General features: G+C 33.8%; 1 protein-coding gene across 1 annotated transcript in view; it reads left to right on the top strand.

Annotated features, from left to right (window-relative positions):
* EYS (eyes shut homolog) overlaps positions 1 to 17,265 on the top strand; it is a 1,764,056-nt gene that overhangs the window by 975,149 nt on the left and 771,642 nt on the right. Inside the window, 2 exon segments of the mRNA XM_042986616.1 lie at positions 3,432 to 3,556; positions 14,215 to 14,339. Of these exon segments, the coding sequence (XP_042842550.1) occupies positions 3,432 to 3,556; positions 14,215 to 14,339 (250 nt within the window).

Raw genomic sequence — 17,265 nt, 5'->3', positions numbered from 1 at the left:
TATCACAGTTTAGAGGAGCTAAGGAGATATGGCAACTAAATGTTCTTGTGTCCTGGATAAGGGGGCTGTAACAGAAAAGAAAGAAAGAGAGCGAGAAAGAAAGAAAGAAAGAAAGAAAGAAAGAAAGAAAGAAAGAAAGAAAGAAAGAAAGAAAGAAAGAAAGAAAGAAAATGAAAGGAAAGAAAGAGGGGCACCTGGGTGGCTCACTTGGCTGGGCAACTGACTTCAGCTCAGGTCATGATCTCACGGTTTATGGGTTTAAGCCCCGTGTCGGGTCTGTGCTGACAGCTTGGAGCCTGGAGCCTGCTTCAGATTCTGTGTCTTCCCCTCTCTCTCCCCCTCCCCTGCTCACGCTCTGTGTCTGTCTCTCAATAATAAATAAACATTAAAAAAAATTTTTTTTAAAGAAAAGGAAAGAGAAAAACATTAGGGAAAAACTAAGGAAATTCTCATAATATACAGACTTTAGATAATAATATTTTACCAACATTGGATAATTAACTATGACAAATGTATCATATTAATGTAAGATGTTAACAATAAAGGAAACTGGGTATGGAGCATATGGAAACTCTCTTAACTACCCCTGCAACTTTCCTATAAACTTCTATAAATTTTTTATAAGTCTAAAATTATTTTAAGAAAAAGAACCTATTAAATAATTGTTAAAGTTACTTCCTTCAAAAGAACTATGAGGCATATAGTTGTTTTTTCTTTGCAGTGTAACTTAAAAGTAATATTAATATTGATGATGGATTAGAATGTGGATAACTAGGCATTTCTTATAATGCTGGCAAGTATCTAAATTAATAAGAGTATTTTTGAAGAACAACTTATGATATTAAAGGAAAGGCAGTGAAAACTTCAGTCATGAACAAAACGAACCCTAATTTGTTTATTTTCCATAGGGGAACACCACCAATAGAGAATTTCCTCTAAAAGGAATTGGGTTTCTAGAAGCTACAAAGAAGAAAGTTCGTAGTCTCAGTAGTAATTTATTATCAAGGATTTTTACTTCTTAGTGAAAAATGAGTTCATACATCCATACATAGTTAAAACAGGTTTTGTTGTTAGGACAGAGTCTTCAATTTAGGCTCAGTGAGCGTGTAGCATACTAGGGTTGCTAGAACATGCTGGATTGTTTAATACATAATTATTTATTAGCTTTGGCTTGGTAGAGACAGGTGCTGGAAATAAAGAGCCAAATTTGGATAATGAGTATAGGCTGTGCACCACGCAATCACACTTTTTGGTTTTAAATTCCAACTATGTAATTTGCTAGTGCTGTGACCTTAGAAAAGTTACTTGTGCATAAGTTTTCAGTAAATATTAGCTATTGTATAAACTGAAATCTAAAATTATAGAATTCTCTTATCTCCATTTATTAATCTATCCTTTTTTTTCTATCAACACCCCAGACTTGCCTTCACATATTATGTGTCAGCCATTTAAAATTTCTTGTAATTTCTGGATTAAGCTACACTGTTCTTATTCTCATCTTTGTATATATTCTTCCTAAAGCCAAATGCACCTGTCCATATGTTTTATTTTATAATTATTTTACTATAATCCTTAATATGTTATAAAATTTGCTACTTCTCTATTTTCTCAATTAGGCAGGTTATATCGAAGCCAGACACAAAATTTAATTTTTTTCATATGTTCTAGGATTCAGAAAAGATCTGTCATGTTGTAGGCACTCAGTGCAGACACTCCAGAACATTGCACTTTAATTATTGTTTGTATATCCTCCATCATTTCTTAGACCATGGTTTGACAACTGACATTTTAGTGGTTTGTATAAAATTAGCCTTGAAGGAATAATATGAAAAGGAAACAAAGCAGATGCACTCAATGCCATTCCTTGTATTTGTTTCCTAGGGATGACATAACAAATTACTACAAACTTGTGGCTTAAAACAATAGAAACTTATTTGGTCACAGTTGTAAAGAAGAGAAATCTAAAATCAAGATGTCAACAGATCACACTTTCTCAATAGGTGCTAGGAGAGAATCCTACCTTTTTTTAGTTTCTAGAAGTTCCACATAGTCTTTGACTTGGAGTTGCATGACACCAACCTCCACCTCCTTCTTTACATGCCCCTCTTCCCTATGTGTCTTCTCTTCTTATAAGGAGACTTGTCTTTGAATTTAAGGCCCACCCGGTTAATTTAGGGTGAGCTCTTCTCAAAGATCCTTAACTTGGTTACATCTGCAAAAACCTTTTTTCCAAATAAGGTCATGATCACAGGTACCAAGTATTAGGACTTGGACATACTGTTTAGGGACCACAGTTCAACCTTTTATATCACCTCAAGGCAAGGTACAGTTGTATATTCCTGAATCTCTGAAAACACATTTGAATGAGAGAATTTCCAGATGAAAGGTAATATCACTATCAAACCAAGAATAAGCAGAACCAATACTTTAAATGTTACATTGCCTTCTATAATGGCTTTAGCTATATGCTAAATTTAAAATTATTTTATAAATTTAAATGTGTCCAGGTTTTAGGGTAATAGGGGTCACTAGGGAATCTCCCCACACAAGTATTTGTGTGGATAAAGAAAATGTGATATATACACATGCACATGCTCACACACAATGGGATATTACTGAGCCATAAAAAAAGAATGAAACTTTGTCATTTGCAACAATGTGGATGGAGCTAGAGTATAGTATGGTAAGCAAAATAAGTCAGTCAGAGAAAGACAAATATATGATTTCACTCATTTGTGGAATTTAAGAAACAAAACAGATGATCATAGGGGGAAAAAAGAAGCAAACCAAGATGCAGACCTTATAACTATAGTGAACAAACTTATGGTTACCAGAGGGAAACTGTGTGGGGGATGGGTGAAATAGGTGATGGGGATTAAGGAGTGCTCTTGTGATGAGCACCAGGTATTGTATATAAGTGTTGAATTACTGTATTGTACACCTGAAGCTAATATTATACTGTACACTAACTGGAATTTAAATAAAAACTTTAAAAAAATAAATATTTGTGAAACACTTTTTACACTATCAAGGTTTTCACTATTTTAAAAGTTTATGATCTTATAATTAACTTTAGTCAATGATCTCTATAATACAGGCATAGATACTTTAATAAAACATGTATATCAAGCTACATATACTTGAAAGAGAATGAAAAGAATAATATCTAAAATGACTGAGCTCTGTGATACTTATGCACTTTTTCCACCTCTTTATCTGTGGTTGTGGTTGCTTTTAGTCAGTAGGCCTTAATTTTATTGAAAATATTGAACTAAATTAGTTCTCATAAACCAACCATAATGAACTACTTCATGTGCTTAATTTTACTCAAATTTGAAAAATATGAACTCCATAATATAGACTCATGTATATATTATATATATGTATGTATGTGTGTGTGTATATATATATATATTTTTTTTCTTTCTTAGATGTCTTCCTGGATTTTCTGGAAAATTTTGTAAAATTAATATAAATGAATGTTCTTCATCACCATGTCTAAATGGTGCAAACTGTGGAGATCACATCAATGGATATATTTGCAAATGTCAACAAGGTAATTATTGAAAAAATAATAATGTGTATTTAATACATTTAAAAAATATGTTTATGTATGTGTGCATACGATTTTGACAATATCCTCAACCAATGACGTTAATTATCAACCAAGTTTTAAGCAATGAACACACTTAAAAAATATGAAATGGATGTTCTATGATGCTAGTAACCAATCACTTAGGCTATTAGCAGGAAATCCTAGTGTTTAGAGTATATCTTACTACAAGTGTTTTCTACATTTGTGTAAACTTCATAATCCTGATCTTTATGTCAGTTGTGCCTGGCACACAGCAGGTCCTTTATAAATATTAGCTCTTATCAATATTGAAATCATTATTACCTCCAACAAGGGTCAGTATAGAGATGGACAAGCTTAGTAAGTTGATTTTATTTAAAGAATAATTTAGAATTGGTGTTTTGGCCATTTCTGCCTTTGGTCATATTCTTTTTAAGTATACATTGATTAAAAAAGCTTGTGTCCATGCATCTTTTCCCCTCTCTTTCTTCTAGTTTCTACCTTTGCAGATTTGTTGCTTTTTTCCTGTGTCTTCTGTCACTCATCTTATCTTCAACATTCAGGTGCATCCACTCAGAAGAGATGGTGAATGCCTAATTTCCTCAAGAAGTAATAAGCTCTCAGGAATATACATGGGGTATATTTTTGGTCACTAAAAAATAACAATCACCATTTACAGACTCCACAGTGGACTTGAGACAGTTTGTTGATACCCCCTGGGTTCTGGGATTCTGGTTATTTGGGTCCCCTGAGGACATAACAGTCAGGCAGCCATGTGGGTAGTAGGGCTCCTGTTGTTTATGTGAAATTATACAAACTAGGGAACACTTATCAATTGAGTATCATTGACATGTTGTTGAGAAGTTGAACATTTACTCAGCACACTACTCTGTTTTGGCATACTCTGTAGGTTTTATTTGATCAGATATAGCATCTGAAAGCATTTCTACCTGAATGTTGAAATCGCCACCTAGACATAAAATTATAACTCTTGCAGATAAAAGAAGTAGAATAAACATTTCAATTCTCTGATATTAAAACAATGAACACCATTTCAGAACCTTGTCTCTTTTAAGTAAAAATATCTTTATCAAGGTCTGAACACTTAAAATGCTATAATAGTTGCCACAAGCAATGAATGTAACCTTACAAAGGCAGTTATGAAACACAACACTTATATGAGTCATTTTTACCATTTCAATATATATCTTATAATTGCAAGGTTTCTTTTTTACGGTAATATGTGTATCTTGCCATTTCTAGATTAGTTTTGATGCTCTAGGTTAAGATTTATAGTACTGTAGATTCACTTGGAAGTATGGAGCCATTCTGAAGCAGGTGTAGCATTCAAATGAAGCCCCATTCTGAGTGCTTCTCACCAGTCCATAGTGGAAAGTGGAAGACCTCCTTCCTCAAAAATGATACCCATGTTTTTGCTAGGTGTCAGTCAGAACTTGCGGGTACTTTTGACTTAGCCTGCAATTCTTTTCTTTTTTTAAAAAAAAATTAATGTTATTATTTATTTTTGAGAGAGAGAGATACAGAGTGCGGGGCTTGAACCCACAAACTGCAAGATCATGACCTGAGCCAAAGTCAGATGCTTAACCAACTGAGCCACCCAGGTGCCCCAAGCCTGAGATTCTTCACAGTCTAGTCACAAAAGCAAAGACCAAGTAAGCAACAAACCAACCAAACAAATTCTTGGAAAATGCTGTAGACACCCTCCCAGACCCTTGTCCCTGCTCCCAAGGGCTCTTTCCAGGCAAGGCTCTAAATCATACTGATGTACCTTTCATCCAAAGTTATTTGAAGAATAATTGTTCTCTTGAAGATTACTTTTCATTCCTTCCTCATTTTATTTATTAGCATAGCTAGCTGAGGGTTCTTTTTTCAGGGGTTTTAAAATGTGTATAGTAAAATTTACTCTCTGACATATAGTTCTTTAGTTATGACAAATGCATAAAGTTGTGTAACTACCACTACAGCCGGTCATGTAACCACCATCTCCCAAAATGTGCTCATGCTACCTTTTTCCACCCTCAACATAAATTGGTTTTGATATAATTCTCATTTTTTTCTTTACCATTTTTGTCCTTGAAAATCTACCCATTGTTGAGTTCTTCTTTTTCTTGTGTTCTGAATTTTAGATTTTAAAAGCAGCCAAATGTGGGAGGACTTTGACATTTATGTGTTTGGAAATTACAATTACAATAACAATACTAGAAAATGGACACCTTTCTATTTTATGTGCATTGACTCATTTAGCTTTTATAACAACCTTATGTAGAAGGTACTATTATTATCTCCTTTTACCAGTGAGAAAATGTAGTCCAGATTCTTTGGGTAATCTCCCATAGCACATTAGTGGCAAAGCTGAGATTCAGAGCCAGGAAGTCTGACCTGGTGTTATACACTCATTTTTTATGTTCCCCAAAGAAGGGCCTTCAACTGAATACCAACTTCCCATAATGTTTCAGTTATGCCAGGTGAATAAGTTCTAGGGATCTATGGTGCAACATTGTGCCTATGGTTAAAAGCACTTAACAGCTTGCTAAAGGATAGATATCACCTTAAATGTTCTAACTACAATAAAAAATAAATAAAATTGACAACCATTTTTTTTAAAAAAGGAACTTCACCAGTAAGATCTACCAGTGTTTTATAGCTTAGTCTTAGATGTTAGCAATTCTAACCATTATGAGATTTCTTCAGGAATGTTGCTTGCCCACATCAGTCTGATCATCTCCTAAAAAGCTTGATAAGCAAAAACTGATAACTTACCATTTTTCTGAGTAGTTCATATAAACATGTATTTTTCCAAATGTCACAGAAGGACACACAGGCTAATTAATTTGATTTATACAGGTCCACTCTTCTCTTATCCATGGAGGAAACCGGCCTTAAATAATGTTGATAATTCTTTCTTAGGCTCTGGTCTACATCATGTCATCATCCTTACCTTACACAGTGTCTGATAGAAGCCTGCCTTCACTACATATTTACTTCTGTCTTTAAATTTTTTTTTCAACGTTTTTTATTTATTTTTGGGACAGAGAGAGACAAAGCATGAACGGGGGAGGGGCAGAGAGAGAGGGAGACACAGAATCGGAAACAGGCTCCAGGCTCCGAGCCATCAGCCCAGAGCCTGACGCGGGGATCGAACTCACGGACCGCGAGATCGTGACCTGGCTGAAGTCGGACGCTTAACCGACTGCGCCACCCAGGCGCCCCTACTTCTGTCTTTAAATTAGTTAAGTACTGTAGGGACGCCTGGGTGGCTCACTTGGTTAAGCATCTGACTTCCACTTAGGTCATGATCTCATGGTTTGTGAGTTCGAGCCCAGCATCGGGCTCTGTGAGTCATGACAGCTCAGAACCTGGAGCCTGCTTTGGATTCTTTGTCTCCCTTTCTCTCTGCTCCTCCCCTGCTTGTGCTCTCTTTCTCAAAAATAAGTAAACATTTAAAAAATTTAAATTAGTTAAGTACTATAAATTACAGCCATATTTTATTTTCATCAGTTGAAAATCTTGAGTTCACATCATATTACCAATTATCAGATTTTTTTTGTCTTCATGTAACAACTCTTCCACCATTGTCATAATCTTGGGTGACTCTTTCACTGTAACTCAAGGTTTGTAATTTATCCTTTGTCTCCATCTCCTCTACTTTATAGTCCAAATAAGGATATATGGGACTTGGAATATTCTGAACAGAACAGAGTTCAAACAATTAAATGCCAGTTTCCTCACTAGATATATCTGTAAAACACAACTGAAATTTGGATTGATATAAGTAGGTTAAAGACACCCTAAATGTTATTTAGTTTTGGGCCACCAAATCCTGTCCAAGAAGTTGTATTCTAGTGGAAACTCACAGAGTGTTCAGAGCTTACTGAAAAGTACAATCCATTTATGATGCTGGCCAATGTTGTGTAATTGTAGACGGGACTATAGTTACCACAAGCCCCTCCCTCACTGTAAGGGGACAGATGATTATGCCCTTTCCTCCAAGATACCTAGGTACATTACTTGACAAGGAAGGACGGGTTTGATCTCAGAACTCACTCATCCTCTCCACATGAGATCATCGTGCAGGTTATAACCTGAACAGCATTCAGGACAATCCTAATCACAGAGCTCCTCCTCTGCCCGCTTAGTGAATTCAATGGCTAGTGAACTCATTTCCATGGAAGTATTAATACAAGTATTCAGATTATTTTATTAAGTAAAACATGCTTACTTTTGTTTTAGCCTCAATATTCACATTTATAGTGTTATATAAAAATGTTTAATACCCAGTAAGTGAAACCACAGTTATCCCATTAAAAGCAAATTGAAACTGAGAGAACAATCTCTGTATTGCAAATGTGAATGCCTCACCCAGAGTTGTTCTCAGCCCCTGGGGCAGTCACTTTGCCCAGACACTTTTTATGCTCAGGAGGGATGTAATAGTGTTTATATAGGTGACGATGTAAACTGTGGATACACATTTTGCTCTTAAAATAGCATTATTCATTTTGAAACAGAAATGCTGCATTGTCCTTGGAGCAACGAAACGCAGAAACAAAAACAAATAGTTTCTTCCATGAATACTCACAATTAATAACTCAGGGATATGGCTTTTGTATTCAGAACAGAAGAGATACATAATGATCCTTTTTTTAATCAAGACCCATGAAAAAGTGAAATATCATTAATATGAAATAAAGAAAGTATACTATTGTATTGTCATGAAGATTTAGATGTAAAAATCAATTCTACATATTCTAGAATTAGACTAAGAAAAAAATGATTTTAATTTGTCATTCAATTACTGAATAATACATTAACTAGTAAGACAGAATTATTTTAGGTTTAGGTTTTAATTTAATTTTATTTTATTTCCCCAGATTAGCACTTGGTGCTGAGAGGGAAAAGGAAATGAAAGTAAAATATATAAATCTTTCAAATAGTGACTTTTATTTTCATCAATAAACTCTAACTATTATAACTGCTATGTTACAGCAGAGAATGGTAGTATTAAAACAGGTCAGTGTTTCTAGTTGTATATGTACTTCAAAACTTGTAATCAACTTAAAATTAGTCTAATTTGTTCTTATTTTTATTACAATCTGACATCTAAATTCTCTTTTTTATTTTATATCCTCATTATTTGATATGATTTATTCTGGAAGCACTTACTTAATTTCTACTGAATATGAAAATAATAGATTAGTACTGAGTTTAACACCATAATGATTTGATTACTTTTCTGGATTGCTAATGAAAACTATTTTCTGAATATCTGGTTACTTTATTACATATGGACATCAAACTACAGAGGATTCAAGGAATGTTTTCTTCTTCTCTGCTTCTAAACCTTTTTTTTTAATCTTACCCACCAAATTTTCATTTGTCTGTTTTATATTCCCTTAATTGGTTCTCATTTCTTATCATCACCTTGCCCACACCACTACAAGGACATCATCTTATTTATTTACTTTGTTATATTTTTACAAAACAAAACAAAACTAGTGAAAAAGCATTATTTACATACATAAGCTCCTCCCAAATGCCACAATCCCAAGTGTACTCTAGCAAGGTGCTGAGCAAAGAACTTCTGGAATCTGGGTAGAATAAAGTTCAAATCCCAGCTTTGTGACCTGGTAAAACCCTCTGATTCTCAATTTCATGATAAAATTGGAGGGGGGGGGAGGAAATCACCTAAAACATTGTAAAGCACTAAACATAGAATTATAGTTAAGATATATTATTTTTGTATGAGACAGTCTGAGCCCATTAGCCCATGTAAATTTTACTTTTCAAAGTATCCGTTTCTTCATTCACAAAATTGGAAAATAAACTCATCCATAGAGTTTGTTCAGCATGGCACCAGGAGCAAATAATAGTAGCCAACATTTCTTTAAAAAAAAATTACTATGTACTGTGTTTAGAATTTGCACAGATCATTTCACTCAAATCTCACCATAAGTTTATGAAGTAGGTACATGGCTATTTCCTTTTGCAAGATCTTGTAACTTGCCTCAGCTTTCACAGCAAGTAGCCAGTTCTGGGGCCTGTGAATATACCACATCCACCAAAAATTTAAAAAATACAAGCTAATTTTATTCACTATTTTTTACATTGCTAGTTTCCATCTCTCTTCATTACCTTTTTTTTTTTTCCTAATGCATATTATGAAGCTGAAAGAATTTTGACTTCAAAGACTGGCTCCCTGGAAGAAGATCTGAATCTAATCCAATTTTATATACACACACACACACACACACACACATATATATATATACATATATACACATATATACACATATATATACACATATGTATGTATACATGTGTGTATATATATGTATATATATAATTGCATATAACTATGTATGTTAAATATATATTCATTATATATACATATAAAAGAAACATCTTTTCTAGCAACAAGATAAAATGCTATAAATTATTTTCCACTGACCTTTAGTAACCAAAGCACATATATTTGAGATAATAGACTCAAATTATGATTAATATTTGTGTTAAAACATTTTGTTATATACATTTGAGATATACAACTTTAAAATTCAACATCTGGAGCACTGGGTGTTGTATGGAAACCAATTTGACAATAAATTTCATATACTGGAAAAAATAAAAATAAATAAAAAATAAATAAATAAAATAAAATAAAATTCAACATCTGTATACACTACAAAATGATCACCACCTCACCACCTCAAGTTTCATTACCATCCATCACCATACAGTTGACCCTCTTTATCCATTCTGCCCACCCCCAACTTCCTTCGTCTCTTTACCAGTAGTCTTTTCTCTATATCTATGAGTTTTTATTTTATTTTGCTTACTTGTTGTTTTGTTTTTAATTCCATGTGAGTGGAAATCATACAGTATTTGTCTTTCTCCATTTGACTTATTTTACTTAGCTTATAGGTCTGTTACCAAACCCAAGTTTGGCTATCCCTCCCTTGAAAGGCCATTACTCAAGAGACAAGTTTTTGATTGGAAAGGAATTTGAGCTTTATTCAGGAGGCCAGCAACCTAGGGAGAAGGCAGACTCTTGTCTCCAGAGGTTTCCACCTGGGCCAAGGGTTTTTAAAGGAATTTAGGGAACTTAATTAGCAAAGGGAGTACAGTGGCCTACAATATTTCTTGATTTCATATAGACTCAATGATGCCAGCTACATTTTCTCAGTTCTCCAGAGTTGAGCAAGGGGGGTTTCTGTTTGTGTTTTGTGATGTGTAACAGTACTCTGTTACACAGAGTACTGTTACTCTGTTCTTTCTGTGAAGGTCAGCAAGGTCTTCGGATACACAAAGGGAGTTAAGTAAAATCATCTATGTGACCTAGAAAGAAAAACAATTTGCTAAACAATAGGTAGGCTAATCAGACAGCCGAGGTTGCTTCAAACAGACTTGCTGGCTTCTGTGGCCTGGAAAATTTCTGGTTCTTCACTCCTTAAGTCCAGTGATCTGCAAATCAAAGAAAGTAAATTAATTCTGTTATACATCAAGGGACTTAGGTCAGCAAGTAAGGAATATGTTAACTTGCAGCAAGTTAACTCTTAAGACTGTTTGAAGTGCTGTTACAGGTTCATCCATGTTGTCACAAATGGAAAGATTTTGTTGTTTTTTATGGCCAAGTTGTATTTATTCCATTGTATAAGTATGCCACATATTCTTTAACCATTCATCTATTTTAATGGTTATAATTGGCAATCAGCATCCGTTACTGTCTATTGTGGTTTCTGTACTGCAGAGACAAGAAAACGAAAAACTGCAGTATCTAGACTTCCACTGAAGCCGATGTGAATAGAAATTGCATTCCATCAATAATAAATATACGTGAAATGTAGATGATCTAGTGGAGATCATTTCTAGATGTCTTAGCAATTTCATATGGTGGATGAGATCATGGACACGTGAGATTTTCTGAGTCTCTGACTTTGTATTAAAATACAGAACCATCTGGAATGGCAGTGGGACTCTATAATGTAGTGTTCAATCACTAGCTTCAGGGTAAGAAGGGGCAGCCAGGGAGATAGTGCTGGCTGCTTCCTGGTAATCCAGCTTCCTTTACTTAGTACAATGAGTTCTTAAACTGAGTAATTCCAATGTTGGCTTTTATGTTTCTCAATTTCCTGATTATGGTTGAGGTAGTATCTCCTAGAGAGTCGTATCTGTGGTTCTTAGAGTTACTCCTACAGCCCTTCCTTCTAATAATTTTGGAAGCATCTTATTCTTGGTTATTAAGACTCTTTTTGCTTGAATACCTAGAGTGGTTTCTGTTTCCTGTGCTAAATCTTGACTAGCTTATATTGTATCCTAGTTTGTCGTTTTTGAGCAACACATCCATAATGTTCCCCACAGCTTAACTGCACTTTAGACAGGCCCCAAGACTCCATGCCCCTGACCTCCCTTTCTTCAGAGCATTTGCTTTAGAAAACTAGTAATTGTAACTTTTTTCTCTGCCCCTGAAATGTAAACTTTCTTTCAGCCTCTTGCCAATTTTACAACCCAGAAATGTCTTTCTCAAGTACCAGGGAGTCATCCTTTTGAAATGTAATTACAGAAAAGGATAGGGCCTCTCCCTCCCCAACTAGGGTCTGCGGAAAGCTAGGAGCCCACTGTTAATAAGTGACAAGTACCAAACACAGATATACAAAGCACTTTGACCAACCACTCCCCCAGCCCAGTATCCTCCAGTATTTTCCCATTAGCTCACTACAGCATTTGAAAATCCTCCCACCTACCTTTGGTTCAGTGCAGTTAAATTCCATCTCTTTCCAAAGTCTTCCTTGTCTTTTTAACTGGTATGATGATTTTCTTTTCTTTCACAGTTCTCATCTTATGGTTTAAAGTTTTGTAATGTCCTTCATAATATTAGAAGCAAGAGGAAAAATACATCATCATTTTTAATTGTTTAAACTATATTGTGAACTGTTTTATTCAATCAAAAGAATATATAATTAAGGAATATTTATTTTATAAAACAATATAATAAACATTTGTGTACCTTCCATTGGCTTCAAGGAATAGAATATTAGCAGTAATTCCAGCCTCATCTATATTACTCACTGAATACATTAATATCCCCCTACCCTAGAGTGACTTTTCTGAGCTTTATATTCAATATTCAACGTTCCCTACTGTTCTTCTTTAGAGCTTTATTATATATATGTATATCGCTAAGCAATGTTATTAAGTTTGTATGTATTTGACTTTTACAAGAATAGTTAATCAATGTAAGTATTTTTATGGAATATGATTTTATGTTCAACAATATGTTGGATATTCAACCTTGTGAGAGACTGGTCATAGTGGCTTTTTATAAGCCCTGCAAAAATGTTTTTTTTTTCTGTATCACCTTTTATAGCCTCCATAGTAGAGTTGCCTACAGAATCAACTCAGCATATGAAAGAGCATTATGAAGTGAACTGAAAAGAGTCTTGGATGTGGATTTGGTAAATTTAGTCTTTTGGCACCTCATTCTAAGTTTGATCTGGACTCTGCCAAATCTTTTAAACTCGTGTTGTATTTTTCTTCTTACAATGCTGTTTTGCATTAAATCACTTCTAAGCACCTCAGAATACTTATGTAATTGTTCTCTTATAATTTATCAAAGAGGAACAGTGAGACCATATTGCTAAGCAGGAACAAGAATAAGAATGCATTTCCCGATAGCCAGGGTCAGATTAAATGCTGTTGAATAATACATAGAAAAATAAGGCTTGAATATTGCAATTACAGTATGCATTATAGTATACATAGGCAGTATACAATTATAGTATAGATAGGCAGCTAGTAACAGCTGCCTCTAAAGACTTATTGTCCCTATGTAGAATGGTATTTTCAAGTTAAAATGTTCCTAACATATTAAGGATCATTGTAAATAGATCCCTTATAGGAAAAAATCAATGATTTTTAAAAGTGTTCTTAATGTATAACTAGTAAACTATAGTTTTAATATTATCTTGTGGATAGCTTAGCAATGTTGGTTGATAGGTTGGTGATAAAATAATGGCAAAAGCCAAAGAAAAAGGGCAAACACACAATGTTTTAATTTGGAATATTACAATGTTTAAGCATTCTTACAGCTGATAATGAGCTGAACATAGACATATTATTTAAATTCTGTAGAAGTACAGCATAAGAAATACTTACTGTAAAATGCTACAAGTATTACAAGAAAACATTTTATATCCAGGAATATGGAATAATTGCTTTCCTTTGAGTTTAAGATTCATATTAAATGGAAGTATGAAATCTGTTTATTCCATTACCTTCTATGTATTTATTCCAAGGTAAAATAAAGATATTTGGATAGGTGATGTAGAACGGCACGATAGGTACAAGCCAAAACTTTATTTTACATATGCTTTGCTTCCATTTTTATATAACTGTGTAATTTTAGGGGAAATTATTTATATTCTCTAAGTTTAATATTCTCATCTACTAAATAGAGATAATAATAATACTACCTGATAGAATGATTATGAAGATAAACTGTGATAATTTATATAAAACATCAAGTATAATTATAAAAAATAGTAAGAGTATTGTTAACTATACATAAGCTATTTATTATATTATTATTAAAAATTGAATATATGTTTTGTGATTGTGTTTAACAGGGTGGTCAGGACATCACTGTGATAATGGACTTGAGGAGTGCATTTCCAAATTATATATGCATGGAATACGCATAGAAAATGAACCTGACTTTGGCTCAGAATGTTTATGCATATCTGGATTTGTGGTAAAGACTATTGGTGGTTTTGTTGTGATACTTTTTTCATTGCTTCTGAAATATGGTGAATAATAGAAAATTCTTTGGTGAGAAATTAGGTTGGAAAAGTTAATATTAGTGTTTCGTTCTCTGACTATACATGCTGCTTCTCAGCATTCCCTTTTCCTTTCTTGTCCATTCATCACAACCACCCTCAGCCTTTCCTTTCAGGAGAAAAGCATTCTGATAAATTGATTCACACTAAGGTGCAAGTCACTTAATGTATTGTCCTTTAATGTTTTAATGCATTTGGAAGGAGGATGCCAGTAAAGAAATTACTTAATATTGTCAGAGTCTTGGCAGAACCTCTATTTTGCCCAAGGGCATAGCACTGCTTCCAGAGTTGGGCTTAGAGTATTGTATGTCCAAGGAGAATGAATCTGCTTTCTTTGCAAGTCTGGACTGGCCCGAACTCCATTAGCACTGGAATAGACTTACCTTGGTAGCAATGTCTCTATTAAAAAATAGCTTCTGACCACAATCCTTTATTAAAACTGACCACAGCACATGAATATAGTAAGGGAACAGCAATTGGCAAGACTATGATGTCAGGAATTTTAAATATATATTTATAAATGTCATTAAAAGATAGACCAGTCTAAGATGAGATTAAGGCTCCATAATTAGAGAGGACACACAGTTAGATGACCCAGTGCAAGATTAAGGAATCACAATTAAAAGGAAGATGAGACCTGCCCAGTGCCTAAGAAAGATGCACAAGTATGGGTAGAACCAGACTCCTTAGAGCTGGAAGATGAGAAAGGAAGAGTCAGAAGTAGGAGTCTCCAGAAGTAGTCAAGGAATTGAATAGAAAATGGTCAGTAACTGTCATCAAAACAAAATAGTTTGAGAAAGCCTGTGCTTCAGTCAGATACTCTTCCCTTTTGAGGGTATTCCCAAGGTTCATCTGGCTGAGAGGGATATGTATAAGCTAAACCAGAACTGCCACCTTCCTGAATTTTTAGAGTCCTCCTACCCTGGTTCTGCTCTGGGGAAGGGTGTTTTTCTTAGTGATCACAGAAGGACGATCTTTGGGGAAGAATTTTAGGCACTCTGATACGTGAGTGTGGAAAGTATTTGGTGACAAGAAGTTAATTTTATGATGCCTCAGATTATACCAATGTTGGCTTCCTCAAAGAGATAGTAGAAAGAAAAAAATCTGAAATAAATCCTTTATTTTTTAACTAAATTCTCCTGCCAATACAGACTGGTATATAGAAAATAAATCGTCATTTCATAAGTGTTTTTATTGAACACAAAGAATTTACTACCAAGTACCCTGAAAATTTCTTTCAATAGTTAATACCCTGGGATATAACTTTTCACATTGGAATATGAATCAATTAATACTTGTATATTAGTATACTTATATATTAGTATATATTGAAAATATAAAAATCTTGAAAAATATGTGGTTTTATAAAACCACAAGTCTACTAAGTAGAAGGAAGTGTCATCTATATTTTAGTAAGGCATTTAATAAGTTAATTTGAAATTAATATTCTTATACTTACTCTCTCAAATACTTTAAAGCTAAAACAGAACTAAAAAAAAACCTTACTATTATAAGAGAGAGTGGGTAAAAAGCTGTAAGGGAGATTCAACTTTGTTAATGCATTAGTCATGTTCTAAAATGAGTAGATAAAGATAGAGGAAATTTGATTTATTGAAAAATAATTTAATATTTAAATGTTATACATATCAATGGTCTAACAGTACAGACATTTAAAATTAGATATACTTAAAAGTATATACTTGAAAATAGAACATAAATTATCAATAGGAATAAAACGCAAAATATTTTGAAGAACTATAAGAAAATCAAAGAAAATGGTTAAAGTCTTTGTTGAATGACAGAAATTTTACTGCCAAGTTAGAATCCTAAATATTGAAATAAGAGAATGACAAAACTATTTTGGAAACAGGTATGACAAATGTATAAGATCATTGAAAAATTGCCTTAAATTTATTTTCTCCCTTTTACAACTAATCCTGAGAGTAAATGGGATATGAAAAAAAAATAAGAATCATAATCCTGATGTCAAACTTCTTTAATTTCTTATATTCTTTAAAAGAATGTCATTCACAGAAAGGTATAAAATTTGAGAGAATCTTAAGAAACAAAGCAGTTCAATGGATTAGAAGACAAGTAAATTTATTTGTATTAGGATTAGGATTAAGTGTGCATGTAGAGTTTGGTGAACATGAAAACAGTGGACATAGGGAATAATTGACAATTCACAGAGGGGATAGGGCATGGCATTCTAGCAGCAGAATAGGCAGAAAGAGACTAAATATTACACCAGTTAACATGTTCTAGTAAAATATTTGCTTATTTCTCTGTCCACTCTGATAGGCTGTGAACTCAAGCTGGTATAATTTTAGTATCCTTAACAGCACAGAATATAACATATATTTTTTATTTTGGTCGTCATTGAAATTGAAATTGTTTTATCAAAGTCCTAGCATGTTAATCATAGTTGTTTTAAATTTCTAGTCTGATAATTGCAAAATCTCTCCCATACCTGAGTCTGATTTTGGTGCTTCTTCTGTCTCTTCAAATTGTACTTTTCATCTTGTAATATGCCTCATAATTTTATATTTATAGCCAGACATGGTGTCCTGGGTCTAAGTAACTGAGATAAATAGATCTTTAGTGTAAGACTTTATTTTCATTTGGCTAGGAGTCAGGCCATGTTTGCTGTTTGCCGTAGCTATTAGGTGTCAGAGGCTAAAGTTTTCTGCTGATATCACCTTGTTTTTATCTTCCCCGTAATCACTGGGTTTTCTTAGGACTTCTTAAATAGACATGAGATGTGTAGCTCTTTTAGTTATACCCCTTGTTATTACAAGAGACCTCTATTGATGTAGTTAACATGTGGAGGGAGGAGAAGCT

This window comes from Panthera tigris, chromosome B2, assembly GCF_018350195.1.
Source record: "Panthera tigris isolate Pti1 chromosome B2, P.tigris_Pti1_mat1.1, whole genome shotgun sequence".
NCBI lineage: Eukaryota > Metazoa > Chordata > Mammalia > Carnivora > Felidae > Panthera > Panthera tigris.
The sequence above is the reverse complement of the archived record's forward strand: the minus strand, read 5'-3'. Positions and strand labels throughout refer to the sequence as shown.